Source organism: Rattus norvegicus, chromosome 20 (genome assembly GCF_021556685.1).
Source record: "Rattus norvegicus strain SHRSP/BbbUtx chromosome 20, alternate assembly SHRSP_T2T, whole genome shotgun sequence".
Taxonomy (NCBI): Eukaryota; Metazoa; Chordata; class Mammalia; order Rodentia; family Muridae; genus Rattus; species Rattus norvegicus.
This window is the reverse complement of record NC_141553.1, coordinates 8421400-8448507: the sequence shown is the minus strand read 5'-3', so window position 1 is coordinate 8448507 and position 27108 is coordinate 8421400. Positions and strand designations below refer to the sequence as shown.

General features: G+C 51.2%; 1 protein-coding gene across 2 annotated transcripts in view; it reads right to left on the bottom strand.

Moving 5' to 3' along the window:
* Nucleotides 1-1875: 1875 nt before the first annotated feature.
* Tbc1d22b (TBC1 domain family, member 22B) overlaps nucleotides 1876-27108 on the bottom strand; it is a 56038-nt gene continuing 30805 nt past the window's right edge. For both annotated transcript variants that reach the window (XR_015645024.1, NM_001025059.1), the window contains 5 exon segments: nucleotides 14729-14835; nucleotides 13507-13582; nucleotides 9631-9758; nucleotides 9309-9404; nucleotides 1876-3948 (listed from right to left, as the gene is read on the bottom strand). Coding sequence is in view for 1 of the 2 variants with exons in the window: in NM_001025059.1 (NP_001020230.1) it covers nucleotides 3820-3948; nucleotides 9309-9404; nucleotides 9631-9758; nucleotides 13507-13582; nucleotides 14729-14835 (536 nt within the window). In the remaining variant the exon portion in view is untranslated.

Below are 27108 nucleotides of genomic sequence, written 5' to 3'. Positions count from 1 at the left end.
TTGGTTAAATTGTATCAAGCAGAGAAAATGCCCATTTTTTTTTTTTTTTTTTTAATAAAAGTTAAGCTCTAAATTTAATTTTGAGGTCAATCGGATCTTGAGGTTACATTATCTTCGTGTGGTTCTGATAAAGTCTTCTTTGTGAACATTCTTTTTGTTGTTGTATTTGAGTGTTTTTCTGTTTGGCCTTTTTTGTTTTGTTTTTGTGACAGAGACAGTGTCTCTCTATAGCTGTGGCCGTCCTGGAACTCAGTAGACCAGGCGGGTGGAGCTCAGAGGTCCACTGCTGTCCAGCACAAATATTCCTATTGAACCCTAATACTTGGGGTTGTTTTTCGTCCTCCACTGTGGCAGACCCTCGGCAGATGGCTGCCTCAAGAAGGCTAATCCTCCAACCTCCCTGTAACTTGGGTGTGAGCTATCATAGACTCTATTCTGCCTCCTGAGCTGTAGGGGGTAATAGTGTGGGGCAGCTTTCTGGAAGTTTCCTTAAGACATACAACTGGTGGGCTGGAGAGATGGCTCAGGGATGAAGAGTGCTCATTGCTCCTCTGCTGGACCCAAGTCCACTTCCCAACACCCGTACCAGACAGCTCCAGGGGATCGGATGCCCTCTTTTGGCCTCAGAGGGCACTTACATGTATGGCAGACACAGACACACACATAAAAATGAGTAAAAACATTTTTTTTTCTTTTCTTTTTTTCAGAGCTGGGGACCAAACCCAGGGCCTTGCGCTTGCTAAGCAAGCACTCTACCACTGAGCTAAATCCCCAACCCCCCCCCCAAAAAAAACATTTTTTAATTACAAAAAAAATTTAAAAACTATGATCAATCACCAAAAGGTCCTACTGAAGGCAGGTTGCCAGTGGTCAACGGTGTGGGGAATGTCAGTTCCACACACACCTTCGCTCCCTGTGGTGGCTGGAGACACTAACCAGGCAAACTGGGGGAAGAGCCCGCATGGTTCCTGACCCTGCTGTTGTCCTTGGCTCTGGGCTAGTTTCCTTTATGAACAATGGGTGCATGCCTGTAACTTCAGCATTTGGGAAGCTGAGGAGGAGGAGGAGGGGGAGAGGGAGGAGGGAGAGGAGGAAGAGGGAGGGGGAGGGGGAAGGGAAAGGGAGAAGAGGAGGAGGGGGAGGGGAGGGGGAGGGGGAGGAGGAGGATCAGGTGCTCCAAGCTATCCTCAGCTACTTAGTGGGTCTGGGGCCAGGCTGGGTTACAGAAGACCCTGTCTTTCATTCAGAACTGAGCGATGAAGGTTTTACTTTAGGGACTAACCAGGTCTGACTCTGAATAGCTTTTGGGATTCAGTGGGTTCAGGTGGTAGGGCTTATAGGCTCACCCGACTCTCCTGAGCTTTTCCTCTAGCAAGAAGTCTAAGTTCACCCTCTTACCTCCTTTGTCACCGTGTGGTCATGTGAGACCAGGAGCTCTGCCGAATAGCAGCTGAGGAAGCAGGGTACTTCACTCCGCACACAGTCTTCTGCCTGGTGTAGGGACTCGGCCTCTGTTCGTGTCCCCTGCGAATGCTGCTGTCCTATACAAGGCTTGACTCATTTTTTTCTTAAGATTTTATTTATGTATGCATGTTTCTCTAAGAATGTATGTTACATGAGTCTGTCTGTCTATGAATATAGGCTAAACGAGTCTGTCTGTCTGTGAATATATGCTACATGAGTCTGTCTGTCTATGGATGTGGGTGCTGGGAAGTACAGTAGGCACTCAACCACTGAGCTATTTCTCTAGCCCTTGACAACCCCCACCCCATACTTACAAGTACCAGCAAACAAACAAACAAACAAGAAAACGAAACCAGGAAACAAAAAGCCACTTCACAGCAGGCTCCATGAACTCAAAACAGAAGCTCATGATGGAGGAGGAAACACCATTTATTTACAGTCCATTCACTTTATCCACAATTTCCCATACAAACATAAAACTAAAAAAATAAAACCACCACTTGGGAACACAAGTCTGTCTTTACTCAGTCTGCTGGAGGGGGGGTCTCGAGTCCTCGCCTGTGAAAGAGGAGGCTACTGAGGCACAGGGGGCAGGTGGGGGATGGGAAGAACGCCTGAGAAACAGCCTGGCTGAGGGAGCCACAGGGGTGAGGTGTGGCCTGAGGTGGAGTGACACAGGAAGTGAACTTCGGGGTGTCACCCTGGAAACACTGCCTGGCACCCCAGGGGACGATGGCTCCTGGCTTCCATCCTCCCCCTCCTCCACCACCAAACACGGAAACTCTGGCCCGGGGCCTCCATCTCCTGAGCTGCGGGGTGTGATGGTGGTAGTAGGGGACACTTAATGCCACTTTCCAGGAAGAGCTCCCGGCCTTGGGGACATACAGGGACCCCTTCTCTTGGCACCGACTTGTCAGCCAGCGCTGTCCTGACCACAGTGCTGACTTACATTGAGAAGATCAAGGCTGGGGCCACAAAACCTGAGGGAGGCCTCTGACTCGTCCTTCCTGGGGTGGGGAGAGGGGTGAGGAAAGCGGAGCTCTGCAACGGATGACAGAGCAGATCTTCCTCAGAGGCCAGCGGAGGGGTGGGGAGTAAGGGAAGAGAAAGAAGGCGGAGACACTGACTGATGACCATCTGCTGGCCACACCCTCCAGTCACCTCTACCTGGCCCCACCCCTCCCTTAAGCCACCTGTGCTAAAGGCCTAGCTTGCTTTCACTTGTCAACGCACGCTATAAATATAAAATCATATCTGCTGCAAAGAGGACATAGATTTGTACACCTTTACCCATATACATAATGACACAATTTATACATAATATCTTGGAGGGCTTCGCCCTGGAAAAATGGTTCAAAAAGGTGGTTAAAACAGAACAAAACAACCCCCTTTCTCCCTCCCCTGCTGTGGTCCCTTGAGAGGGACCATCAGACGCTTGGTCCTTGGGGTCCTTCCCAACCGGTTCTGATGGGTTAGTCTGGACACAAATTCAGACATGTGACAAAATGCTGATGGGCTTGTACACACACACTAGCACACTCACAAACAGTCATGTGCACGCACGCACATGCACACATATACATACCCACACTCACATATACACAAACACACACACACACACACACACACACACACACACACACACACACACACACACGGGAACAGATAACCAATGAGGAAAGGACAAACGTACTTCCCAGCCCTTGAGTGCAGGCCTCTCCTCAGGATGATGAACGCGGCTCTCCTCTGCCTGAGGAGGAAGGGCTCACTCACTGGGTCACTGGCTCAGCTGGGACAGGAGGAGGAGGAGAAGTGAGGGAAAAAGGCAGAGCAGGGAGTGTTCTGAAAACAAAGTGTCTCTGACCAGTGACCAGATCAATCTGAGTCACAGAAGCAACAGCACAGAGCCTAACACCCTATGCCTTGGGCATATTAGAAAATGTGTGTTTTCCTTGTTTAAAAAAAGAAAGTAAAAGAAAACATCACCAGCTGGTTCCTGGGCAGAGCTGGCAGGTGAGTATGGACAATGGGGGGCAGACCCAGGGCCTCCCCTTCTTTTGTCCAGTGTCTTCCAGGGAAAGAGAACTCTCCCTTTCCCTCTGCCCTCTCCCAGAGCCCGGCCCATCCACACGGCACAGAATACTGACAGTGGTCCCAGATAGACATCCCGAGACAAAGTGACGGATGCTGGGAAGTTAAGACCTGGGTGGTGGTGGTGGTGGTGGCTGCGGTGGGGGGGCGAGCTTTGTACAGCAGGAGTGGTTCCTGGCCGGGGTCCACGGCTTGCACGGTGGCCACAGTGATGAAATTGCCATCAGAGATGGGGGCAGTCTGGGTCCCCAGGAGAGACAGCACCTATCGGCGGTAGTGGTTGGGGGCGTCCGCAAACATGTACTTGAGTCTGTAGGCCTCAGCCAGCAGCAGCCCGATCTCCTCGTTGCCCCAGTGGATCGTAGGCAGGTTCTGCAGCAGCATGAGGAGGCCCTGCAAGGCAAGGAAGGCCTTTCATCCCTGCAGTCTGTGGCTGGGGAGGTACCTCCTCCAGGACCATGCAAGCCCCGAAGTCCAGCCTTCGGCCTCCTAAGAATCATGTAGCCCTGGGCCCCTTGTTTAGTTCAGGAAGTCTGAAACCCTCACAGAGAGATCTCTGAGACACTAACTCGGCCTCTTCACATGCTGGGAGCCGAGGATGAAGACGGTACAGAGAGGAAGTCACCACCTGCTTCCGGCCGCCCAGGCCCGCTCTTGCAGCACTGTCATCCTGTCCCTATGTCTGCTTCTCAGCTGTACTTTGTTGTTTTGTTTCCTTATATTTCTTTCATTCATTCATTCATTCATTCATTCATTCATTCATTTTGCTTTTTCAGAGTTGGGATATTTGTTCTTATCTTTTTAATTGTAAAAAGATTCATCCTGGGGGCTGGAGAGATGACTCAGGGGTTAGGGGCACTGACTGCTCTTCCAGAGGTCCTGAGTTCAAATCCCAGCAACCACATGGTGGCTCACAACCATCTGTAATGGGATCTGATGCCCTCTTCTCGTGTGTCTGAAGACAGCTACAGTGGACTCACATTCACAAAAAGATCTGTCCTGGGGCTAGCGGGAGAGCTCAGCTGGTAAAGTGCTCCGGTGAGGAGCAGGAGTCCCAGGACTGCAGGAGTTGGAGACAGGATAATTCCTGGGCCTTGCTGGCCAACCAGCCTCACCGATATGGTGAACCCCTTCTCAGTGGAAGAGCCTGCCTCAAGAGACAAGGTGGGCTGGAGACGTGCTCAGAGACCCTGGCTACTCTCCCAGATCTGGGTTCCAGTCCACTACCCACAGAAGGAGAGGCTTAAAACCATACAATTCCAGTTCCTGGGATCCAACGCCCTCTCCTGGCCTCCAACAGGTTCCAGGCACACACGTGGTGCAAGACAGACATGCAGGCAAAACACTCATACACATAACATAATAAATTTTTAAAGAGTAAAGCCAAGTGTGGTAGTGCATGCCTTTAATCCCTTCCCGCCCCCAGGTGGATCTCTGTGAGTTCAAGGTCAGCCTGGTCTACAGAGGGAGTTCCAGGCCAGCCAAGCCTTCATGAAGAGACACCCACCACGCTGTAACCTTCTTTGGCTTTGCTTGTTCTCCGTGGGATGTGTGCTTGTGCGTAGACTGTGGAGGTCAGAGGGCACCCTTCAGGACTAGGTTCTCTCCTTCTACCATGTGGACACCGGAGTTTGAACTCAGGCTGTCAGGCTTACCTTTACCTGCTGCTCTCTTCCACACCCCTTCTTACTGGAAAATTCTAGTATTTCTATAATGATTCTATGCTTTTGTGCAACCTGTAAACAAAACCAACCAACAAGAGTGGCCCAGCTCGAAAGTAGGACACATTTTCTGCGATGGGAGCCATTCTGACCTCTAACTCTAGCTTTAGTAGATGCTTTCCAGGCACTTCTGAATAAATTCTATCCCTAGTCTAGCACCCCTTCCTTTTCCCTCCTCTCTCATGGAAAGAGTATTGGCTGTGAAGAGCCGCTCTGCCACCTGGTGGCAGAGACTGGAACTGCAGCTCTCCACCCCTGCCGGTTCCCTGTCTGAAAAAGTGGGAACCAGTCTTCAGATAAAGATGCAGAAACGGAATGACCATGGCCAAGGGGCAGAGGCGCTAGTCACAAGTCAGGTGTGCTTAGCCAGGGGGATGGAGAGACACTGCCAGAATGACGCTGAAGATTGTCTACAGAACGGTTCCTAAAGCAGAGTTCGGAGTCAGGTGAACCCGCACAGGGTGAGCCTGTCTGTAGGACAAGCACTAGGGGAAGCCCCATGTCCTTTTAGTGAAGAACGCCAGGGGCCCGGGCTGCAGAACAGGGCCAGGCTTAGGCACGATGGGACCCGATCATCTCCAAGGAAAGGAAACCAAGCGGGCGGAGAGGGAACTGCTGCCACAGATGAGGGAGGCCCCAGGACATCACAGGCACTGGGCACACACGTGGCACACACATATGTGCTGGCAAGACACATACATAAAAATAAGCCAAACAAAAAACTTAAAAATACTAAATCTCGCTGGGTGGTGGCTCCTCACGCCTTTAATCCTAGTACTCAGGAGGTCTCTGCAGGTGGATCTCTGAGTTTGAGGCCAGCCTGGTCTACAGAGTGTGTTCCAGGATAGCCCTGTCCTGCACAGAGAAACCCTGTTTCAAACAACAGCGACGACAACAACAACAACATTTCTGAGGAAGGAATTAACAGCAAATGGATTTAAAATCATATCTGATTAACTCAGACATCGTGTGCAGATTCACTCGCACTGTTCAGTGTTCTCTGTGGACGTCAGGTGGACCCGGCTGTGTCGCAAACCTTCTGACCAGGTAAGCACATCGTAATGAGAGCATCCACCCCACAAGGGCCAAGTGTGGTCTTTCATATCCACCCTGTCTGTGACTTCCTGAGTCAAAGAGCCCAATGGTTCTGCCCAGTGCACTTGGGGATCTCCTGGGGGCTTCTGGATCCCTTAGTGGCTGCTTCTGTTTACAGCCTGGAGCATCGGCCTTTCTCATGAGCATCCTCTGATCCCAGGGCTCCCTAATCTGTCAGAGCAGGGTTCAAACTGGCCCCTTACCAAGAGTCTACATAGGACCTGCACTTAGGCAACGGTCCACAATGGCATCCTTGAGTCGAGGACGGATTTGTTTGCACCGCTCTGTGGCTGAGGCCTAAGATACTCGTGGCCTTGCACTGTCTCACTTTAAGAACTCTGACCAGGGGGTTGGGGATTTAGCTCAGTGGTAGAGCGCTTGCCTAGGAAGCACAAGGCCCTGGGTTCGGTCCCCAGCTCCGAAAAAAAGAACCAAAAAAAAAAAAAAAGAACTCTGACCAGCCCAAGCCTGCCGGTACACACCCACACTTCTGCACTCTGCGAGTTTTGGGGGTGGGAGGTGGAAGGAGGATAAAAAGTTCAGGGTCGGGGCTGGAGAGATGGCTCAGTGGTTAAGAGCACCCGACTGCTCTTCCAGAGGTCATGAGTTCAATTCCCAGCAACCACATGGTGGCTCACAACCATCTGTAAAGAGATCTGATGCCCCCTTCTGGTGTATCTGAAGACAGCTACAGTGTTCTTATATATATATAATAAATAAAATAAACCTTTAAAAAAAAAAAAAAGTTCAGGGTCATCCTCAGCTACATGGTCGGTTCGAGGCCAGCCTGGGCTACATGAGACCCTATCTATAAATAGATAACAAAGCCTTGACTCTTTCTCCTCTAAGAGCGACACTATAGAGAGCATCTCCAAAACTCTTGTGTAGGGCAGAACCGAAAGCTTTCCCAAGACACAGAAACCCCACTGCCTCTCCTATTCATCTCTTTTATGCATTGAAGAGACCGTGATCCCTAGCCTTGGGCACCATGCCCCTGCTCCTCCAGATCAGCAAAGAGCAGCTAGAGTTTCCCGCAGCAGAGCGACCAGCCTTTGCCTGGGTGCAGGTGAAGACAGAGCTAAGAGCTGCTCAGGCGGTGGGGGGGCCATCTGTCACCTGCCGTGGTCTGGCAAAGCTAGCACACTTCTGGATTTCTGGATTTTGGAGATGTTTCCCCCATCCCAGTAGCTGGTGCATCACTGCCCACAGGAGGGTTGCCAGTTTCCCAGGGGCACAGAATTCAGGGCTTCCCGTTTGATATCAACTACCTTTGGGAAGTCTTCCCCCAATCCCGCCTCCATGGCCTGCCTCGATGGTGCACTCTGCCAAAGGGTCAGGACCAGAAGCCGTGGCTGCCTGCAGGGTTGGCCTTGTCTGCTGTTCCAGGGTTAGTCCTGGCTCAGGAGAACTGAAATCCACCTTAATGCTGTGAGCTTGGTGCTTAACAGTGGAGTCTGACTCCCTGTTGGGTTGGGACCAAAAGTTGATGCCCCTTCCATTCCCAGAGAGTGAGCAGTGCAGGCCAGGGCTGAGACGCAGAGCCAGACTTTAGGACCAAGGCTGCTGACATGGGGGGAAGGGGCAAAAACTCACCTCTTAGATAAACCCAAGGTCTCCCCACAACCCAGCTCCTAGGGTAGTATACTTTCCTCACAAGGGAGGCCTAATTCCCAGCACTACAATAAGCGTTGTGGACATTTCAGCCCTCACGGGTTCTTGCATAATCCCTCCCCGAGAGTCCCACTTGCTTATCTGCTTCCTCTAGGACCTGAACTTGCAGCCAGTGGGTTTCCCAGGCCTCCAGCTGCCCACTCAGATGCCCTGCACTCCCAGGGCTCAGGCCTGGCAAACCAGGCCCCACCTGCTTTTGCAAACGGCGTCTTACTACTGAGCCGTCTCCCCTACCCCTAATCCAAGGCTTCTAAGTTCATGTGTTTAGTCCACCCTGTCTCCTAGAAGCTGGACCACAGCACGAACCTTTGTACATTTATCTGTACAGTCATCTCCGTTTGTGGGCATAAAGCTCTTCCTCTTCTGTAGCCCAGGCTGGCCTCAAACTTGCAACATAGCTAAAGGTATACTTGAACCCCTAACCTCTCCCTCAAACTTCCCTGAAAGCTGGGATTACAGTGTATAGCACACCCGGCTGACATTTCAAATTCAGAATTCTCAGCACCAAAGCCCTGGTTTCCCTACACACCTGCCCCTCAGCCTCTATCCAGGGGTCATTCTGGTCCATCTCTCTCTGTCACAGTCCATCATAGAATCCCAGACCATAGGTACAAAAGACCCCAAACATGGCCACGCACGCCTCTGCTATCACTGCCCATGCCCAAGCCCCTCGGAGAAGCAGAGTAGTCTTTAAGAGTATATCCACTCCATGCCTAAGGCCTGCCGGGAACGACCATGGTGCTCACAGCCACTTCCTGCCTCTGCCTTAGCTGGCTCTGCTCTTCCACTGCTGCCTGCTTCACAACCCCTCAGCCGGGCTGACTTAAAGCCTCTGGGCCAGTCATCCCCTCTGCCCTAGAAGCCACGTGGCCTGTTCCATGACCCTCCTCAGGCCTTTGGTGAGCTCATCCTGACTGCTTCGGGTGAAGCTGCAGCCTCCCCTCCCGCAGAGGTTGCTGGGCCTTGCGCAGTGTGTACTTATCCCCAGCGTCTCTGTAGGCCCCTGCGCCTTTGTCTACTGCCTGTCTTCCCTCAGCACGGGGGCTGTGTGAGAACGGCCCTCTGCCTGTTTCACTTCCCAGGATGTCCTAGGCCTCCATGGTGACTCACAGAGCAGGCTGCAATCAACACCTGTCAGTGAGTGAATGAGGGATCTGCACAGCCACTCTGCAGCCACTCTGCAGCCCTTCCTGCACAAAGACCCTTCCCACTGGGAAGACCCTAGGGCCCAGGCGAGCGTCCGCAGCCGCACCTCTGCCCACTTACCTGAAAGTCTTCCTCATCCAAAATCTCCTTCCTCCACTTGATCAAGAAGGCGGCGCACACGTAGAGATGGAAGTGCGAGAAGCCTTCTGGCTCAGACTGAGAAAGAAAAGAAGAGTCAGGCAGGCCTCCGAGCCCCCACTGTGAGCCTCTCCCTTCCCAGCTACCTGCACGGTGGAAAGCCTGGCTAAAACCCCTTATGTGACAGAGATGGGCTTATGAGACTTCCAAAGGCCTCAGCAGACACAGGATGAAGGTGGGCAGAGAGGCTGCACAGGGTGTCGGGCCCAGCAGGGCTGGCTGAAAGGCAGGGGCCCCTCCATACCTGGTAGGTATCCCACAGGCGGATGGTGCAGCGCAGGGGAAGCTCCCGCATCAGCAGGTTGTTCATCCACCGGAAGGCAAACTGCAGGTACTCCACCTCATACCTCCTGAAGTGACTGTGTACCTGCTCTGAAAGTGGCACCAGGTCAGGAGCCACCAGCACGGCCAGGAGCGGGCTCTGTTTCTTACCAGCCCCTCCCCGGTGGGCTGACCTTGGATCCCAACATCTCAGTCCTGCTTGTGGCTGAGGTCAGCACGTGGTGCACGGCGTGGTGCATGGCACGCCATCATCCACCAAGCCATTCCCAGGTGCCCGCTGTCATCCGGGGGCTGCACTGGCCATGAAGACATGAGGTAAACTTGGCTGCGGAGCCTAATTACTCTACAGGGCAAGGCCAGGAACCCTGGAGGCCACCTTGGCCAGCTCCCTTCAGCATCCCTGACAGGTGGCCAGCAGAGGTGGCTTCTTTCTTGTAGGAGGGGACTCACCAGGAGATTATTCTGCAAATTCGGTTGAAACTGGCTGCCACCTGCCACTTGGCTCCTGCCCTGTGTATCGTCCTGAGCCAGTTGGCCTGGCCTGGTCCCCTATCCTGCATGAGGGCTTGGAGACTAAGGCTCGATGGGTTTTTGTTCCTGATGCTTTAAGATGCATTTGTACTGAATGACATGTAGGCGTGTGTCTGCGTGTGGGCGTGTGCACAAGAGTATCAGAGGCATCAGAGTCCCAGGAGTTACAGACAGCTGTGAGCCACGCCATGTGGGCGCTCAGAACTGAACGTGGGTCCTCTGGAAGAGCAGCAAGGGGCTTGTGACCCACGAGCCACCACTCCAGCCCCGCTGATGGCACGGTTTTAAATCACCATCTTCTCATTTATAAAATGGGACAATCAGAGGCCAGCAAGACGGCTCAATGAGTAAAGGCATCGGCCACCAAGCCTGATGACCTGACCCCTGGAACCCATCTGACTGAAAGAGGTAATGGACTCCTGGGTGTTGTCCTGACTCCCCCTTCCACGTGGTGGCGTGTGTGTACCCCTCCCCAATAACTTTTTTCCTTTCGAGTTTTATTGAGGATAACCCCTCACACTTCAGAGGACTCTGGGGAGGAAAACTGAGAAAGCCGATCTGTAAAATAGTGTCTGACGGCTCAGTCCAGGGCTTCAAGAGGAGCAATGGTTGCTTAGGGGCTGGAATCTAAGGCCTGGGGGCTGTGAACAGCTGTGGGGTTGTTGCTGTTGTACGGTCTTTGTAATGAGAAAGTGCATAAGGTACAAGAGTGTGCTGCACATCTATATAGTGTGGGGGGGTGTGTGAGGGGTGTGTGTGTGTGTGTGTGTGGTGTGTGAGGGGTGTTTGTATGTGTGTGTGTGTGAGGGGTGTGTGTGTGTGTGTGGTGTGTGAGGGGTGTTTGTATGTGTGTGTGTGTGTGTGTGGTGTGAGGGTGTGTGTATGTGTGTGTGGTGTATGTGTGTGTGGTGTGTGGTGTGTGTGTGTGTGGTGTGTATGTGTGTGTGGTGTGTGTGTGGTATGAGAGGTGTGTGTGTGTGGTGTGAGGGTGTGTGTATGTGTGTGTGGTGTATGTGTGTGTGGTGTGTGTGTGTGGTGTGTATGTGTGTGTGGTGTGTGTGTATGTGTGGTGTGAGGAGTGTGTGTATGTGGTATGAGGGTGTGTGCATGTGTGTGTGTGTGGTATGTGTGTGTATGTGTGTGTATGTGTGTGTGGTGTGTGTGTGTGTGTGTGTGGTGTGAGGAGTGTGTGTGTGTGTGGTGTGTGTATATGTGTGTGTGTGGTGTGTGTGTGTGGTGTGTGTGTGGTGTGTATATGTGTGTGGTGTGTGTGTATGTGTGTGGTGTGTGTGCGTGTGTGTGTGTGTGTCTGTGTGTGGTGTGTGTGTGGTGTGAGGGTGTGTGTATGTGTGTGTGTGTATGTGTATGTGGTGTGTGTGTGGTGTGTGTGTGTATGTGTATGTGGTGTGTGTGTGTATGTGTATGTGTGTGTGTGTGGTGTGAGGGGTGTGTATATGTGTGTGTGTGTGGTGTGAGGTATATGTGTGTGGTGTGTGTGTGGTGTGAGGAGTGTGTGTGTGGTGTGTGTGTGTGGTGTGAGGTGTGTGTGTGGTGTGTGTGTGTGTGGTGTGAGAGGTGTGTGTGTGTGGTGTGAGGGTGTGTGTATGTGTGTGTGTGGTGTGTATGTGTGGTGTGGTATGTGTGTGTGTGTATGTGTGTGTGGTGTGTGTGTGGTGTGTGAGGAGTGTGTGTGTGTGTGTGTTGTGTGTGTGGTGTGAGGGGTGTGTGTGTGGTGTGAGGGTGTATGTTTGTGTGTGTGTGGTGTGTGTGTGTGTGTGGTGTGTGTGTGGTGCGAGGGGTGTGTGTGTGTGTGTGTGTGTGTGTGTGTGTGTGTGTGTGTGTGTGTAGTCTTGTGGAGGTCAGAGGACAGCTTGCAGTAGTCCGTGTGCTCTGTCTACCATGATGATCAGGTTGGCAGGCTTGGGAGGAAGCATCCTAGCCCAATGTATCAGCTCCACAGCCCAGTGTACACATTTTTTAAAAACCCCACTATTTTTAATCTTCATGCCTTTATTTACCTAGGCCAGAAAAAGAAAAGGGAGGTAGACAGCAGAAGAAACCACTGTCTGTGCCATCTGGAATCCACCTGATGACCAGCCCTGGGGACCGTTGAGTTCCCCAAGAGGACAGCATGCACCCTATACAAGGCTCAGGGGAATGACAGCCCAGTATGGCGCTGGCGGCTGGGCAGAGTGTAAGGCCCAGAGGGAGAACGATCCATTTACCACGCACAGAACTACTGTGAGGGGCACGTGAGGGAGAGCACCAAGGCCCTAGGTCGTGGAAAGATGAGGGAGCCAAGACAAACCAAGGATGTTCCCACGACCAAGAGAACCTGGGAAAGTGAGAGACCCAACTGTGCAGGGGAAGGAGGGATGGGACAGGAAGTCCCACAGCAGAGGGGGGAGGACACCAATGTTTGGTGCAGTCTTGAAGGCACTCACTGGCCTACAGGATCTCTGGTCACAGGGCCCCTGCTAGGTCCACACTGCAGGGAAGATTAACTCCCAACCTCCTCTGTCCGTCTCTCTGGCCACAGTGTCCTTGTCACTAGGGCTTTCTTTTTTTTTTTTTTTTTTTTTTTGGTTCTTTTTTTTGGAGCTGGGGACCAAACCCAGGGCCTTGCGCTTCCTAGGTAAGCGCTCTACCACTGAGCTAAATCCCCAGCCCCATCACTAGGGCTTTCTAAGGTCTTCCTAGGGCCTGACCAGAGCTGGGACGCTCCACTCCTGTAAGCACCGGCTCTCCCCAGATCTCTGCCTCCCAGGGAGCCCCCCCAGGTCCCAGAGGGGTGTTCAAAGTCCCACTAGGGTGTCAGCCAGACTCGGGAGCCTGTGTCAAGCCAGGGATCAGTATGTTACTACATGACGGGCAAGGTCAACTCACAAACTGGATACAAAAGGCAATGAAGGGGAAGTCACTGGCAGCTCTGGAACAGAAGGGCACGGCCAGAACACTGCTGGGAAACCCTCACAGGATGATGGTTTGAAAACACAACAAGCAAGAGAATGTAAGTCCTTCTGGGAGGAAGGTGTCGAGAGCAAATGGCTGGACCTGGGCTGCGGACTGGGAAGGGGAGGGGAGTGACTGGGGCAGAGCTGTCGGGGAACTGAGAGCTTGGTGACAGAATGAGGTAGACAGACCTGGAGGGAGCTCACAGCCTTCCTGCTGAGCCGTGAAGATAGCATTGCCAAGGCAGCATCACTACAAGGACAGGCTGGGGAGGGAGCAGGGAGGACCAAGTGTCACAGCTTAGGTGGGGACCGCACTGGGCTACTGCTGGAGGAGTTCTGTCCTCTTGACCTACCATCGATCCGGCTGACGAGCTCTTCCAGCGCTTTGACCTTCTTCTGGATCCCTGGTTGTGCAAACGTGTAATTATCCTGCGAAGGACACAGAGCCTGGGGTGAGCAGTGTCCAAACCAGCCACAGCTAAATAGAGCTCAGAGAGACTTAGGCTACTCTGTCGTTACTGCTGGTGAGTGTGTGTGTGCGAGTGTGTGTATGTGTGTGTATGTGTGTGTACGAGTATGTGTGTGTGTATGTGTATGTGTGTGCGCGAGTATATATGTGTGCATATGTATGTGTGTGTACGAGTATGTGTGTATATGTGTATGTGTGTGCGCGAGTATGTGTGTGTGCATATGTATGTGTGTATATATGTGTATCTGTGTGTGTGTGTGTGCGCGCGTGCATGCATGCACGTGTGTGTGTTACACAGACCAGGGAGATGTCAGGTATCATTCCTCACACACAGTTCACCTTGCTTCTTGAGACCCTGGCATCTCCTCAGTGCCATCCCCACCGTCCCTGAAGCATATTTAAAAGTATGCCGGGGGCTAGAGAGGTGGCACAGTGGTCAAGAGTGCGTATGCTCCTCCAGAGGACCCCCTATGGTTCCTAGTGGCTCGAAACTACCCGAGACTCCAGACCCCAGTGATCCACGAACAGCTGCACGCATGTGCATACACCCGCACACGGGGTTAAAAATAACATAAACGGGTTGGAGAGATTAACAGTGGTTAAGAGCACTGGCTGCTTTTCCAAGAGGACCTGAGTTCAATTCCCAGCAGCCACATGGTGGCTCACAACTGTCTGTAACTCTGGTTTCAGGGGACTCAATACCTTCACATAAACTGATACACATGCAGGCAAAACACCAATGTCCATAAAATAAAAATAAGTAAAATATCTAAAATACGTGTGTGTGTGTGTGTGTGTGTGTGTGTGTGTGGTAGAAACATATTTTCAAAGTTCACCAATGCTAACAGCCAGTAACTGTGTTTGGAAACAAAGGATTCCTAGAACGGCAGCATGTGGCGAAAGGCTGGAGGAGCCTGCGCTGGGCTTGACCCCCAGGATCTGGGTACACAGCAGCGGGGAGGGGTCCTCTCTGATGACTGCTAGAGCACTGTGGCATGAAGCTAATAGACAGGCAGGGGAGCTCTGGCGGGGGTGGGGTGGGGGGTCCCCTCACACGGAAGGACAGTAGGGAGTAACTGAGCCCGGCCAGAGGGTGGGCGGCTCACCTGGATCCCATCCAGGAGCTTGCTCATGCACCAGAAGCTGTCGGCCTCAATGCTCCGCAGCATGTCCTGAGACAGGTTGGTCACGTCGAAGTTCTCCACATCCTCTTCTGCAAAACAGAAGATGAGGAAAATCCAGAGGCCTGGTCTAAAAACGGAGAGAGGGGCGTAGGGACCCCCGCCTGCCGTGGGGTTCTTCAGGCCCGAGAGGAACACGGGGGCAAGCCTGCTCTTCTGTTTGAGTGTCTCAGAACTCCCAGGGATCTCAGAGCACCGACTGGGCTGTTTCTCGCTCCAGCACAGTGTACCTCAGTTTCCTTGGCGTTCATTATTAGATTTTTTTAAAAAAAGACTTAGGACATCTGATCAATAAGCTATAATATACCCAGCACAACCCAGGAACAGCCTAGAGAAATTCTGGTTACAGACGCTCGGTGAGCTGTCTACACATTCACAGGAACCTGGGTCAGAGCCCCCTGCTCTGCAGAAGGGTGGACTCCCTGAGCGTTGGCATCAGACTTGGTGCATGGATGGAGGAAGGTGAGTCAAGTGCGTGGGTGCCTCTGGGACTTAATTCCATCGTGCTGGTATTTCCTACTTCTAGAGGACGCTCACACACGCACGCGTGCGCGCGCGCGCACACACACACACACACACACACACACACACACACACACACACACACGCGCACACCGTTGTGTTGACAAATGCTCTCGTGAAACACCCTCATTTTTCTATCACCATCTTGGAGGCTCTGTAAGACCATACATATATCCACAGCACACAGAAGGACACCAGGAGTTACCAAGTGTCCATTAAGCTTGAGCACAGGGCCTCTTACAGAGAGGAACACTAACTTAGAAGTGAGTGTGTGTGAGTGTGTGTGTGTGTGTGTTGCCATAGCATGTGTGTGGTCAGAGGACAACTTGTGGAAGCCAGTTCTCTCCTAACATGTAGATCCTCTTGGACTCGAATCCTCAGTCTCACTTGGCAGCAGCCACCTTTACCCACCTGCCCGCCTCACCTGCCCAGGAACTGTTTTATGAACATTAAGGGCTATTTAGAGACAGACAAGAGACAGAGAGACAGAGGCTGCGGAAGACCATGAGTACTGGGTCAGAAAAACTAGGCTGTGAAGAATCAACAGCCGGGGTTCACATATACAAAATAATAACCTCCCCGCCTCGCTCACAGTAGGCACACAGATTACTGTAGATGAGGCTTATCGGGACCGATAAGGTTTTAGAACGATGCAGAAGGCACACCAAAGCTTCAAGGGAAAGGAGCAAGGAGGAGTAGTATTCCCGCAGACGCTCAATATCCACGAGTGCCTCCACGAACGGGGGCAGGAACAAAACACACACAGGGGGAATGAAGGGTTTAAGGTTTGCTGTACTTTTAAAAGCTGTCACAGGGGGCATAATTTTTATAGCATTCCCTTTTTTTGTTGGGAGGTGGGGCACACTGACTGCAGTTGCCTTTTATCGCCGAAGAATGAGGACTCTGTAAAGTAATAGTAACCTTGCAGAAATGGAGAACTCTGGTGCCACATAAAAATCCAATTGGGAGATCACATTTAAAAAAAAACTTCCAAGAAATATGATTTCTCTCGCTTAGGAATCATGCAGTGCTTTTGGGGTGGCCATATACATCATTTAAACTAAGCCAGGCCCTAAGACTCCATTCAGAGATCTCTTATTGCATTGGGTTACATCTCTAGGCTCTTCCCAGGCTGATGTGCCCACCCCCAGCTCAGTCCTGCACAGGCAGCCTTCAAAGTTACAGTCGCAAATACTGTCCTACGGGACTAATACTGGCCTGCCGAACTGATCCCTCCTGAGTAGCCTCCGCCAATCCCACGCATTTCCCAGAGGGAAACGCAGAGCTCCGTAGTTTTTTGTTTTTTTTTTTTTTAATTTTTTACCTTTATTCTATTAAATTTTTAATTTATCTTTTTATTTAGATTTTATTTGATATATATGAGTGTTTCGCTTGTATGTCTATATGTTCACAATGAGTGTGCCTAGTGGCCACAGTAGCCAGAAGGAGGCATGGAGTCCTTTAGAACTTGAGTTACGGAGGACCGTGAGCCACTGTGTGGGTGTTGGGAATTGAACCCAGGTCCTCTGCAAGAGGACAATGCAAAGCGACTGCTCCACATGGCTGAGCCATCTCTCTAGCCTTCGTTCACCCTTATTCTGTGGGCATTTTGCCCACACGTACATCTGTGCAGGCACCACATGGATTCCCTGGGACTGGAGTTACAGATGGCTGTACACTGCCACGTGGGGGCTGAGAACTGATTCTGAAGGAGCAGCCGGTGTGTGCGGTGTGTGCGCCATCTCGGCAGGGCGGTTTTCCTCTCCAGCGGTGCACACGTGTGGGGAGATACACGTGGCAGGCAGGGAAGGTTCTCCCCTTCCACCCTGCCGAGGTGGGGATCTCTTAGTCCTGCCTTGTTGCATATCCCAGGTTGGATGGCCAGCAAGCATCTGGTAGACTCTGCCTACTTTCCCCTCCCACAGAAGGCGACCTGGGGTTGTAGACGCTTGCTGCTGGGCACGGCCTTTGATGTGGGTCTGAGTGTCCACACTCACTCGGGAGGCGGACCCTGCTCAGTCATATTGCAGGCCAATACTTCTTTAAAGTTTAATGGTTTTTAGTATGTTTATTATTAGTTTGTGATACTGTTTTGCTACTCAGTCAAACCTACTACAATCCTCCTGCCTCTGCCTCCCAAGAGCTGGGATTACAGATGTGTGCCAGCCTTCTAATAAACCTTGGGGTTTTTTTCAACCTAAGCACGTAGCGTTCCAGAACTCTATACGCAGGACTGGCAACTTACTGATCAGACAACCAAGAGAAAGTGTTCCTGAGGACGGTGGGCCAGAACTGTCCTTCTAGACCCTATAGCCTGTGCTGCCTCCTGGCTGTGCCTCTCACTGGCTCTGTCTCTCTGGGTGACCACCACCAGGACAGTGTCAGGGCAACATGAGACATGTCAGCAACCGTGCTGATGGGGAACACGTACCCTGTGGCTCTGGGCTGGGACTCTTACAACATTACGTAAGAAGTGAATATGCTCCTGTCTTGTTTGGGCCACAATGTTTGCTCTCTATTGTTTGAAACCAGATCGATTCTGCGGGGATAAACCTTCCATGTCCAAGTATATACCTTAAAAGTCAAATTTTAAAGATTTTTTTAAAGATTTTTTAAATTTTTTTTATTTATCTAATGTATATTACAGATGGTTGTGAGCCACCATGTGGTTGCTGGGATTTGAACTCAGAACCTCTGGAAGAGCAATCAGTGCTCTTAACCACTGAGCCATCTCTCCAGCCCAAAAGTCAAATTTTAAAGGTTTTTGTTCTATTTTATCTTAGTGCACGTGTGTATGTGTGTAAGTGTGTGCGTGTGAGTGTGTGTGCGTGTGCACGTGTGTTTGTCACAGTGCTCATGTGGAGGTCAGAGGACAACTTGTGGGAGTTGGTTCTCTCCCTCTATCCTATGGACCCTGGGAATTGAACTCCCGTCATAATGCTTGGTAGCAAGCTCCTTCACCTACGGAGAGCCATCTCTTCAGCCCTGATGGCCAGTTTTCTGCCCTTAGCTCTTGGTTCTAATAAGAAAAATCACGTTTAACTATGAGGAGTCAGGAGCTGAGCCAGGATCAACGGGACTACAAAGGAACCATATCTGGGAGCCTCAAGTTGGGGAGCTATGATCAGTCATGGACCTCTGGCATTCACGGATGGCAGGCTAGCTCACTGCACTTCCTGGGGGTTGGGATAGCTCACTGCACTTCCTGGGCGTGGGGGGGGGATAGCTCACTGCACTTCCTGGGGGTGAGGGGTGGGATAGCTCACTGCACCTCCTGGGGTTTGAGGAGTGGGATAGCTCACTGCACTTCCTAGGGCTGGGGCATGCATAACTCTTCCTCTGCCTGCTGGGAGGATAGGGTTCACACACTCCTCAACTGAGCTGAGCACACGGGCAAAAACCAGCAGAGAGGGAGGCGTGGGCTCTGAAGGGCTTCATTCACATAAACAATCTGCTCAGAAGGATCATTAACCGTCCACTTGAGGAAACTCCACACATAATTGAAGCTCAACGGGGAGAGCATGCCAGCCCCTCTGTCCCAGGCGAGGGCCTCATCTTTGGTTGTCATGACGAGTGTGTGGATGCCAGGACTGACTGCTGGGAGTGAGTTTAAGGGTTTTTTATGGCTATTTTAAGAGGCGATGCATCCAAAAGGGAGAAACCAAAAAGCTCTTTATGAAAACAAAATTGCCCACTCTGGGCTCGAGGAGAACATGGCTATTGATTAGCTGATAAAATACACTGGGCTCTGGCTCCACTCAGCAGCTGACTTTGCTCAGAACCCCAGAACAATCAGTGGAACAGGAGCCTCGAACAGTCTGGAAGCTCTGAAGAGAACTAGCTCACTGGCCCAGGCACTTCCCAGGGGCCCTGAGAGGTCCCAGGACAGTCCCAGCTTCTGTGATCTGACAGGACTCAACACTCCAAGCCCTCGGTGGTGATGAGGCCTCAGGCCTTCCCAGGGCCTCCCATGGTCGTTCCCCTCCCGTTCTGCCCTGAAATTACACTCATAAGAATCCCTTGCACAGGCCGAGCATGGTGGCACACACTTTTAATCACAGGCAGGTGAATCTCAGTGAGTTTGGGGCCAGCATTGTGGTCTACACTGCAAGTTCCAGAACAGCCAAGGCTACAGAGTGAGACCCTGTCTGAAGAAAAAAAAAAGAAAGAAAGAAAGAAAGAAAAGAAAGAATCCCTTGCCTAGTATTTCCAGCTGGGGAGCTGGCGAGAAGGTTTAGCACCCGCAGTGCAAGCATGAGTGCTGGAGTTTGGACCCCAGCAGACACAAGAAAGTCAGACCCTCAACAGTGGACATCTCTAACACCGGCACTGGCTGGTGGAGACTGGATGTCTGAAGCTCATTGGTTGGCCAGTCTAGCTGAATTGTTGAGCTTCAGGTCCACTAACTGACCCTGTCTCAAAGCAACCCCTGACCCACCTCCTCCCAAAGAAATCAGAAGCCACCGGAATCAGCCAATGCTGATGTCTGTCCTCTATGCGTATATGCACTAACGCCTGCACACATGTACAAATACTATACACACAGGTACATACACTATACACACATGTACATCTACTATATACACATGTACATCTACTATACACATATGTACATCTACTATACACATGTACATCTACTATACACATATGTACATCTACTACACACATGTACATACACTATATGCACATGTACATCTACTACATACTCATGTACATACACTATACGCACATGTACATCTACTATACACATGTACATCTACTACACACATGTACATCTACTATACACATGTACATCTACACACATGTACATCTACTATATACACGTGTACATCTACTATACACATATGTATATCTATTACACACATGTACATACCCTATACACACATGTACATCTACTATACACATGTACATCTACACACATGTACATACACTATACGCACATGTGTAACTACTATATACTCATGTACATATACTATACACATGTACATCTACTACACACATGTGCATCTACTACACACATGTACAAATACTATACACACATATACATACACTATACACACATGTATATCTACTACACACACATGTACGTCTACTATATACACATGTACATATACTACACATATGTACATCTACTACACACATGTACACCTACTATATACATATGGACATCTACTATACACACATATACAAATACTATACGCACATGTACATCTACTATACACACATGTACAAATACTATACACACGTGTACATCTGCTGTACACATATGTACAACTACAATACACACATGTACATCTACTATACACACATGTACAAATACTATTCACACATGTACAAATACTATACACAACTAAGAAAAAAACAAATAACCATATATTTAAAGAAAACAAGTTTTGTTTTGTTTTGTTTTGAGACAGAGTCTCACTATGTTGCCCAAGTTGGCTTTGACCTGAACTCAAATAATCCAGCTGCCTCAGTCCTCTGAGGAATGAAGACTACAGTTCTGCACTGCTGGCTTCCTGGGCCCAGTTCCAGGTGGTTGGAGGGCCATACAAACACTCCTGGACTTAGTCACCTGACAATCTCATGCCAGAACTTGCTGACAACAGGCAAGATCATGAGGGCACAAACCTTTCAGCACATACAGAAAAGGTAGAGAGACCATATGGCTAAGTCAGGAAGCCAGGGCCTGCCAATCAGAGTGCTGACTCTTAGCTCAGAAAGACACAAGAGGTCTGCGGGGTAGCAGTGTGGGACAGCTTAGGCATATAGGAATGAAAACATAGCCTGGTGCACTTACATTCAGAAACCTATGCTTGGGCTGGAGACATGGCTCAGCAGTTGAGAGCTGCTCTTGCAGAGGTCCAGAGTTTACACACGCACACCAATACTGAGTGAGTAAGAGCGCATGCTGCTCTTGCAGGGGTCACACAGGGCAGCTCACAAGTGTCTGGAGCTCCAGCTCTAGGGGATCCACTCCTCTAGGCTCCACAGGTAACTACACTCATGTGCACGGGCGTACACACACACACACACACACACACACACACACACACACACGAAAATATGTCTAAAAAATGCCAACAACCCTCCAAGTCTTCTCGACTACCCTGAGGGTCTATTGCTACCATGTAGCTAAGATCACTATGAGGTCAGCCTTTGCGCACTAGATAGAGGACCCTTGATCATGGGATTCAGGGTACATAACCTAAGGCTTCTTTGTTTTTCTTTTCTTTCTTTCTTTCTTTCTTTCTTTTTTTTTTTGTTTTTTTGTTTTTGTTTTTTGTTTTTTTTTTTTTCAAGGCTTCTCTGTGTAGCCCTGGCTATCCTAGAACACGCTTTGTAGCCCAGGCTGGCCTCAAAGTTCCGTCTGTATGCATCACCACTGCCCAGCCCTTCTAAGGCTTTCTAAAGACTGCCACAGAGACGGTGGTGCTTACCGCTCAGGGAGGAGGATCAATCTCCTATACTGTGACTCACACCTGCCACTGGAGCACTCACCCCCTCAGTGTCAGGAAACCCTGCAGTGGGCTCTCCAGGGGGCACTCACATAAATGATGCCACTCAGCTCAGTCCTGCAGCTGTCTTTAAGCAGCGGGTGATGGGGGGCCTCACACGTTCCCTGCCTGCCTGTCACACCTGAGGCTGCCACTTAAAGGACAAGCTCAGTCCCAAGCGGGCGCTTGTCAGAAAGAAGCCCGAGCTCAGGCAGACGAATCGGTGTGGAGCAGGGCCTTGAGGTCCGTGAATCACTGTCGCTTCTGCAGTGTTTGGACAGAACAGACCTGGGGACCCCTCTGTTAGCTCCCTGCCGCCTTACGTCTGGGACCGTCTGCTCCTAGGACCAGCCTGCACTGTCTCTTTGGTCTCTTTGCGGTTAGTTCCACATGGCTGGTCAGCAGTGACCTCCCGGACTCCTCAGAATTAGTCCACTGAACGGAAGCTCCCGAAGCAGCAGTGAACCTGGCCCGCCTGCTCCCACACCCTCCTGCGCACCCCTCTCTAAGCTATTTTGACAGGGATGATGTAGCTCAGGAGGGTGTGGGTCACACTGCTTCCGTACTTCTGAGGAGAAGCCCGATCTTGAGCTGCAAGAATGGGGACTGCACGTTCTTCCACAATGTTTAGAAGCCATCTCAAAAGAGTGTTGTAAAATCCAGGAGACCATGGAAGCTGTCTTAACACTGGAGAAGAACCAGGTCCTCTCAGATCTTCATTCGCTGGGCTCTGTCCAAACCAACCCTCATCTCTTCTTAGAAACCACTTCCTGGATGGGGAGGTGAAGCTCATCACAACAGGCAACCGCTCGCCCAATGTCCACAGGCTGCCCAGTCGGGCCAACAAGCACACACTGACACGCCCCACCCACCTCAGCACTTCCTCTAACAAGTCCCTCTTAGCATGTCTAGGTTGTCTCCTGGCCTTCTAAGGAGCCCCCTGCTTTGCTCTGCACCAGCTGCCTCAGGACCCCTGCACCAGCCGCCTCAGGACCTTTCACAACAGCTTTGTAACGACCTTGGGTTGCTTCCAAGACTTGGACCAAATTAAAAATGAAGCTTTTTAAAATGGCAAGCAAGCAAAAAATAGCTCAGTGTACATGGGGCCCCTTGAAAGGCAGGGAAGGCGAGGTCATAAGGGCTTCTGAGGGGCTGGGGATGCTCCGAGTGCTCCTGTGGGGCTGGGTGTGTATAGGCCCGAGTGACAGGTAGATGCATCCACGTGTGTAAAAGAACTCAACATAAGGTTAAAGAAGCAAACAGGAGGGCCAGCGAGACGGCTCAGCCTGTACAGGCATTTGATGTGTGTGTAGGCCTGGGGAGCTCAGCTTGACCCCCAGACACTTGTAAAGGGTTAGAAAAAAGACCTATCCATTTGGCCTGTCTCTCTGTCTCTGTCTCTCTCACACACACTAAAAATAGAGGCAGCCCAGGATCGTGTCCTGAGGCAACACCGAGCTGGCCATTATGGAGGGTCCTCCAGTTCCATCTCTGGTCTCCATACCAGCCAGCCAGGGCTGGGCAGGATGCTGAGGCCGAGTCAGAGAGGAAACAGAGGTCACACTTCCTCAGAACTGGCCACACGAGGGAGCATCGCCCACACTGAGGGTAGGGTGTGGTGGTGGTGAGAGCAGCATCCCTAGCACAGGAGGAGGTGGAGCCAGCACAACAAATCCTCTTCTTCAGGGCCCTGCTCTACACAAAACCTACGTCCTGCCAGGCACGGTGGTGCCTTTAGCCTCAGCATCTGTCAGGCACAGGGAAGTGGACCTTTGAGTTCCGGTCCAGCCTTGTCTACATAGTGAGTTCTGGGACAGCCAAAGTACACAGTGAGACCATGTTTCAAAAGATTTGAAAAACTCAACAACAACAACAACAACAACAACAACAACAACAACAACAACATCAACAACAGCAACATCAACAACACCGTCTTCTTGGGCCAGTGAGATGGTAGAGCAGCAGGCAAAGGTGCCGGACGCCAAACCCAAAGGCCTGAGTTCAATCCCAGGCATACAGAGGAAGACAACAGAGCTGCCCTCTGCTTGCTACATATGCACAAACCCTATCTACCGTCCACAGAGCAGCCTCTTTCTCATTTGTTCTCAGTACAGAATTTGCTGTGTTTGGAAGGCATAGCTCAGGGCTGGAGCCCAGCACTGTCGGAAGCGGCAACTAACGGGGTAAGGCCTTTTCTCACGGAGTGCATCTTCTCCACGGGGAGAGCACGCTGTGAGCAAGCGGGGCGCATCCCGAGGACCACCCCACCACATCCCTTCTGCCTCGGCACCATGAAACGCTGTAGCAGGCAGACCGTGCTCTTCGCCAAGCTCTTCACCACGGTCTTCACAGAGACAGTGGTGTCGCGCAGTCTGGACTCAGGAGCCATCAAAATAACTTTACTTACAAAGCACCCAGCCATCTGGACTCTGAACGTACCTAGCCGTGAGTATCTGTCATCACAACGCAAACCAGACTATGCCAACACTCTGAAAAAACTAATAAGTACTTTCCCACCCCTTTCAATTTAGCATCTGTTCCTCCCAACAATATACATAAATACATATGGTTTTTCACCCGAGGCCAGTTTTATTAGCATCTAAGAGAAAGACAAGAGAGGCAGACTGCCAGTCCCAGTAACTTCCAGGAGAAAGGGGGAGAGGAGGAGAGGCTATTCTGCTTGTGGTGGAGTCTGACAAGCAGCCACACGTGGCAAGAGGAGAGGGGGCTTCAGAGGAGTGGAGAAGCCCACCCACCAGGCTTTCCAAAGCTGTGAGGAGGGCTTTGCTGCAGGTAAAATGTCCACACAGAGGGGTTGGGGATTTAGCTCAGTGGTAGAGCGCTTGCCTAGGAAGCGCAAGGCCCTGGGTTCGGTCCCCAGCTCTGAAAAAAAAAAAAATGTCCACACAGCAAATTGCACTGACACACAGCTCTGACATGCGTCCCCACATCTGTGGTTGACAGCAGTAAGGCTTGGGCGGCAAGGAAGGGAGGGGCACTTCCTCCTCCCCCCTCCCGGGTCAGGAGAGCTCCCTCATCTACTCCCGGGTGGACGACACAAGGGGCCGGGGCCCGACCTCCAGGGCTGCAGACAGGCTTTGCTCACTTTGGGCTCTGTGTGAACGCAATCTTCAACGCACACTTTTCCCCGCAGCTGCCACATGGCTGCACGCACCAGTAACGGCTCCACTTATGGCTGAGTACTGCCCCACGGTGTGAGTAGCTATAGGGCTGGGGAAGTGGCTTCCAGCTTTTATCTGTGAATGTTTGTGTTCTGTCCTGTTGGGGTCGTGAGTTTTAAATGTCTGAGAGTGCAAGGCAGGGTGTTTTGCCTGCTTTTTTCCAGGTCCTCTCCCCAGTCCCTCAGCTTACATCTCCAGACTTCAGAGATGACCTGACACTGGGCACAACACCAGAGGAGGGATGCACCGCCCCCCAGTGGCCATGCCTGGCACGGCTCCACGAGCTTCCAAGCATCCTGTGCCCGAACCGTGGGATAGGGGTCTCATTCTTCTATGTATGTGTGGACGCCACTACGAAGGCATGGGAGGAAGGGAGACCCTCCAGATAGTCTCTGCCTCAGCTGGTGGACGGAGGGGCAAACAGTAGTAAGTGACGTCACTGCTGGAGAAAGTGACTCGGTTACAGTACAGCTGAGTTCCAGGAAGGCATGATGGGATGGCATGCCTGGGGCTCAGGAGGGCGTCCAAGAGAGAGAGGCTTCTCAGGAAGGAGTCGCTCAGGGGATAGGAGACAGGGCACAATGGGCTTTAGGTTCCAAGAGCCCTGAGATAGCTCCTCAGGAAGGGTACCTGCCACCGAGCACGACAATATGAATTTGATTCTTGGAACCGTGTAGTACAAAGAGATAACTGCCTCCTGCATGCTGTCCTCTGCCCCATACCACACACACACATTCACACTCACACATACACACATAAACACACACCATACACACTCACTCACACACACAAACACACCACACACACTCACACACAAACACACCACACACACTCACACATTCACACACACAAACACACCACACACACACCACACACACACACATATCACACTCACACATTCACTCACACACACAAACACACCACACACACTCACACACAAACACACCACACACACACACAAACACACCACACTCACACATTCACTCACACACACAAACACACCACACACACACAAACACACCACACTCACACATTCACTCACACACACAAACACACCACACACACACAAACACCACACACACACACAAACACACCATACTCACACATTCACTCACACACACAAACACCACACACACACAAACACACCACACACACACACTCACACCACACTCACACATTCACACACACACTCACACACTCACACATTCACACACACACTCACACATTCACACACACCACACACACATTCACACACACCACACACACACTCACTCACACACACACATAAACACACACCACACACACACATACACTCACACACACAAACACACCACACACACACAAACACACCACACACACACAAACACACCACACACACACTCACACATTCACACACACACATTCACACACACACACCACACACACACACACACACACACACACACAAAATAGAGAAGAAGACACATGCCTTCCGGCCGTTCCTCCACCATGCGGGCTGGAGCGCGGATACAGTGAGCCAAGTCGGCCTGGTCCCTGAGAGGGGAGCACTGCTGAGGATGGCAGCACCAGACAGACCAGTCTGGGAGCCCTGGTGTCTGAGAATGGCAGCTTTTGAGCCACAGACTACATATCTGTGGGAGACAGAGCTCCTCTGCCTTACTCAGAGCACTGTCACCTGTGGAGAGGCTAATCCTCATTATCCCTGCATATCCAGGGAGTGATGGCCCCACGGAAGGAAGGGGCAGGAGGCAGGGGTCTGGGAGGGACTCTGGAGAGTTGCAGTGTTACCATGCCTAAAGTGAAGTGCCCAATGGAGTCCCGCTGCCCTGCTTCACGTGGAGGAAAAGAAGTGAAGTTACTGGGTAACTTTATTTTGCTAGAAAGAAACTGCTTCTATAGGTAGGCCATGTTGGCTGGCAAGGTAGCTTAGTAGGTAGAGAGCTCTTGGTGCTGACCCTGACAACGTAAGTTCGATCCCCAGATGGCAGAAGGAGAGAACTGACTCCCATAAGTTATCCTCTGACCTCCACACTCTTGTGGTTTGCACACACAGACTTAGAAAATAAATAATTAGAAGTGTAAATAGTAGGATGTGTCTGACACC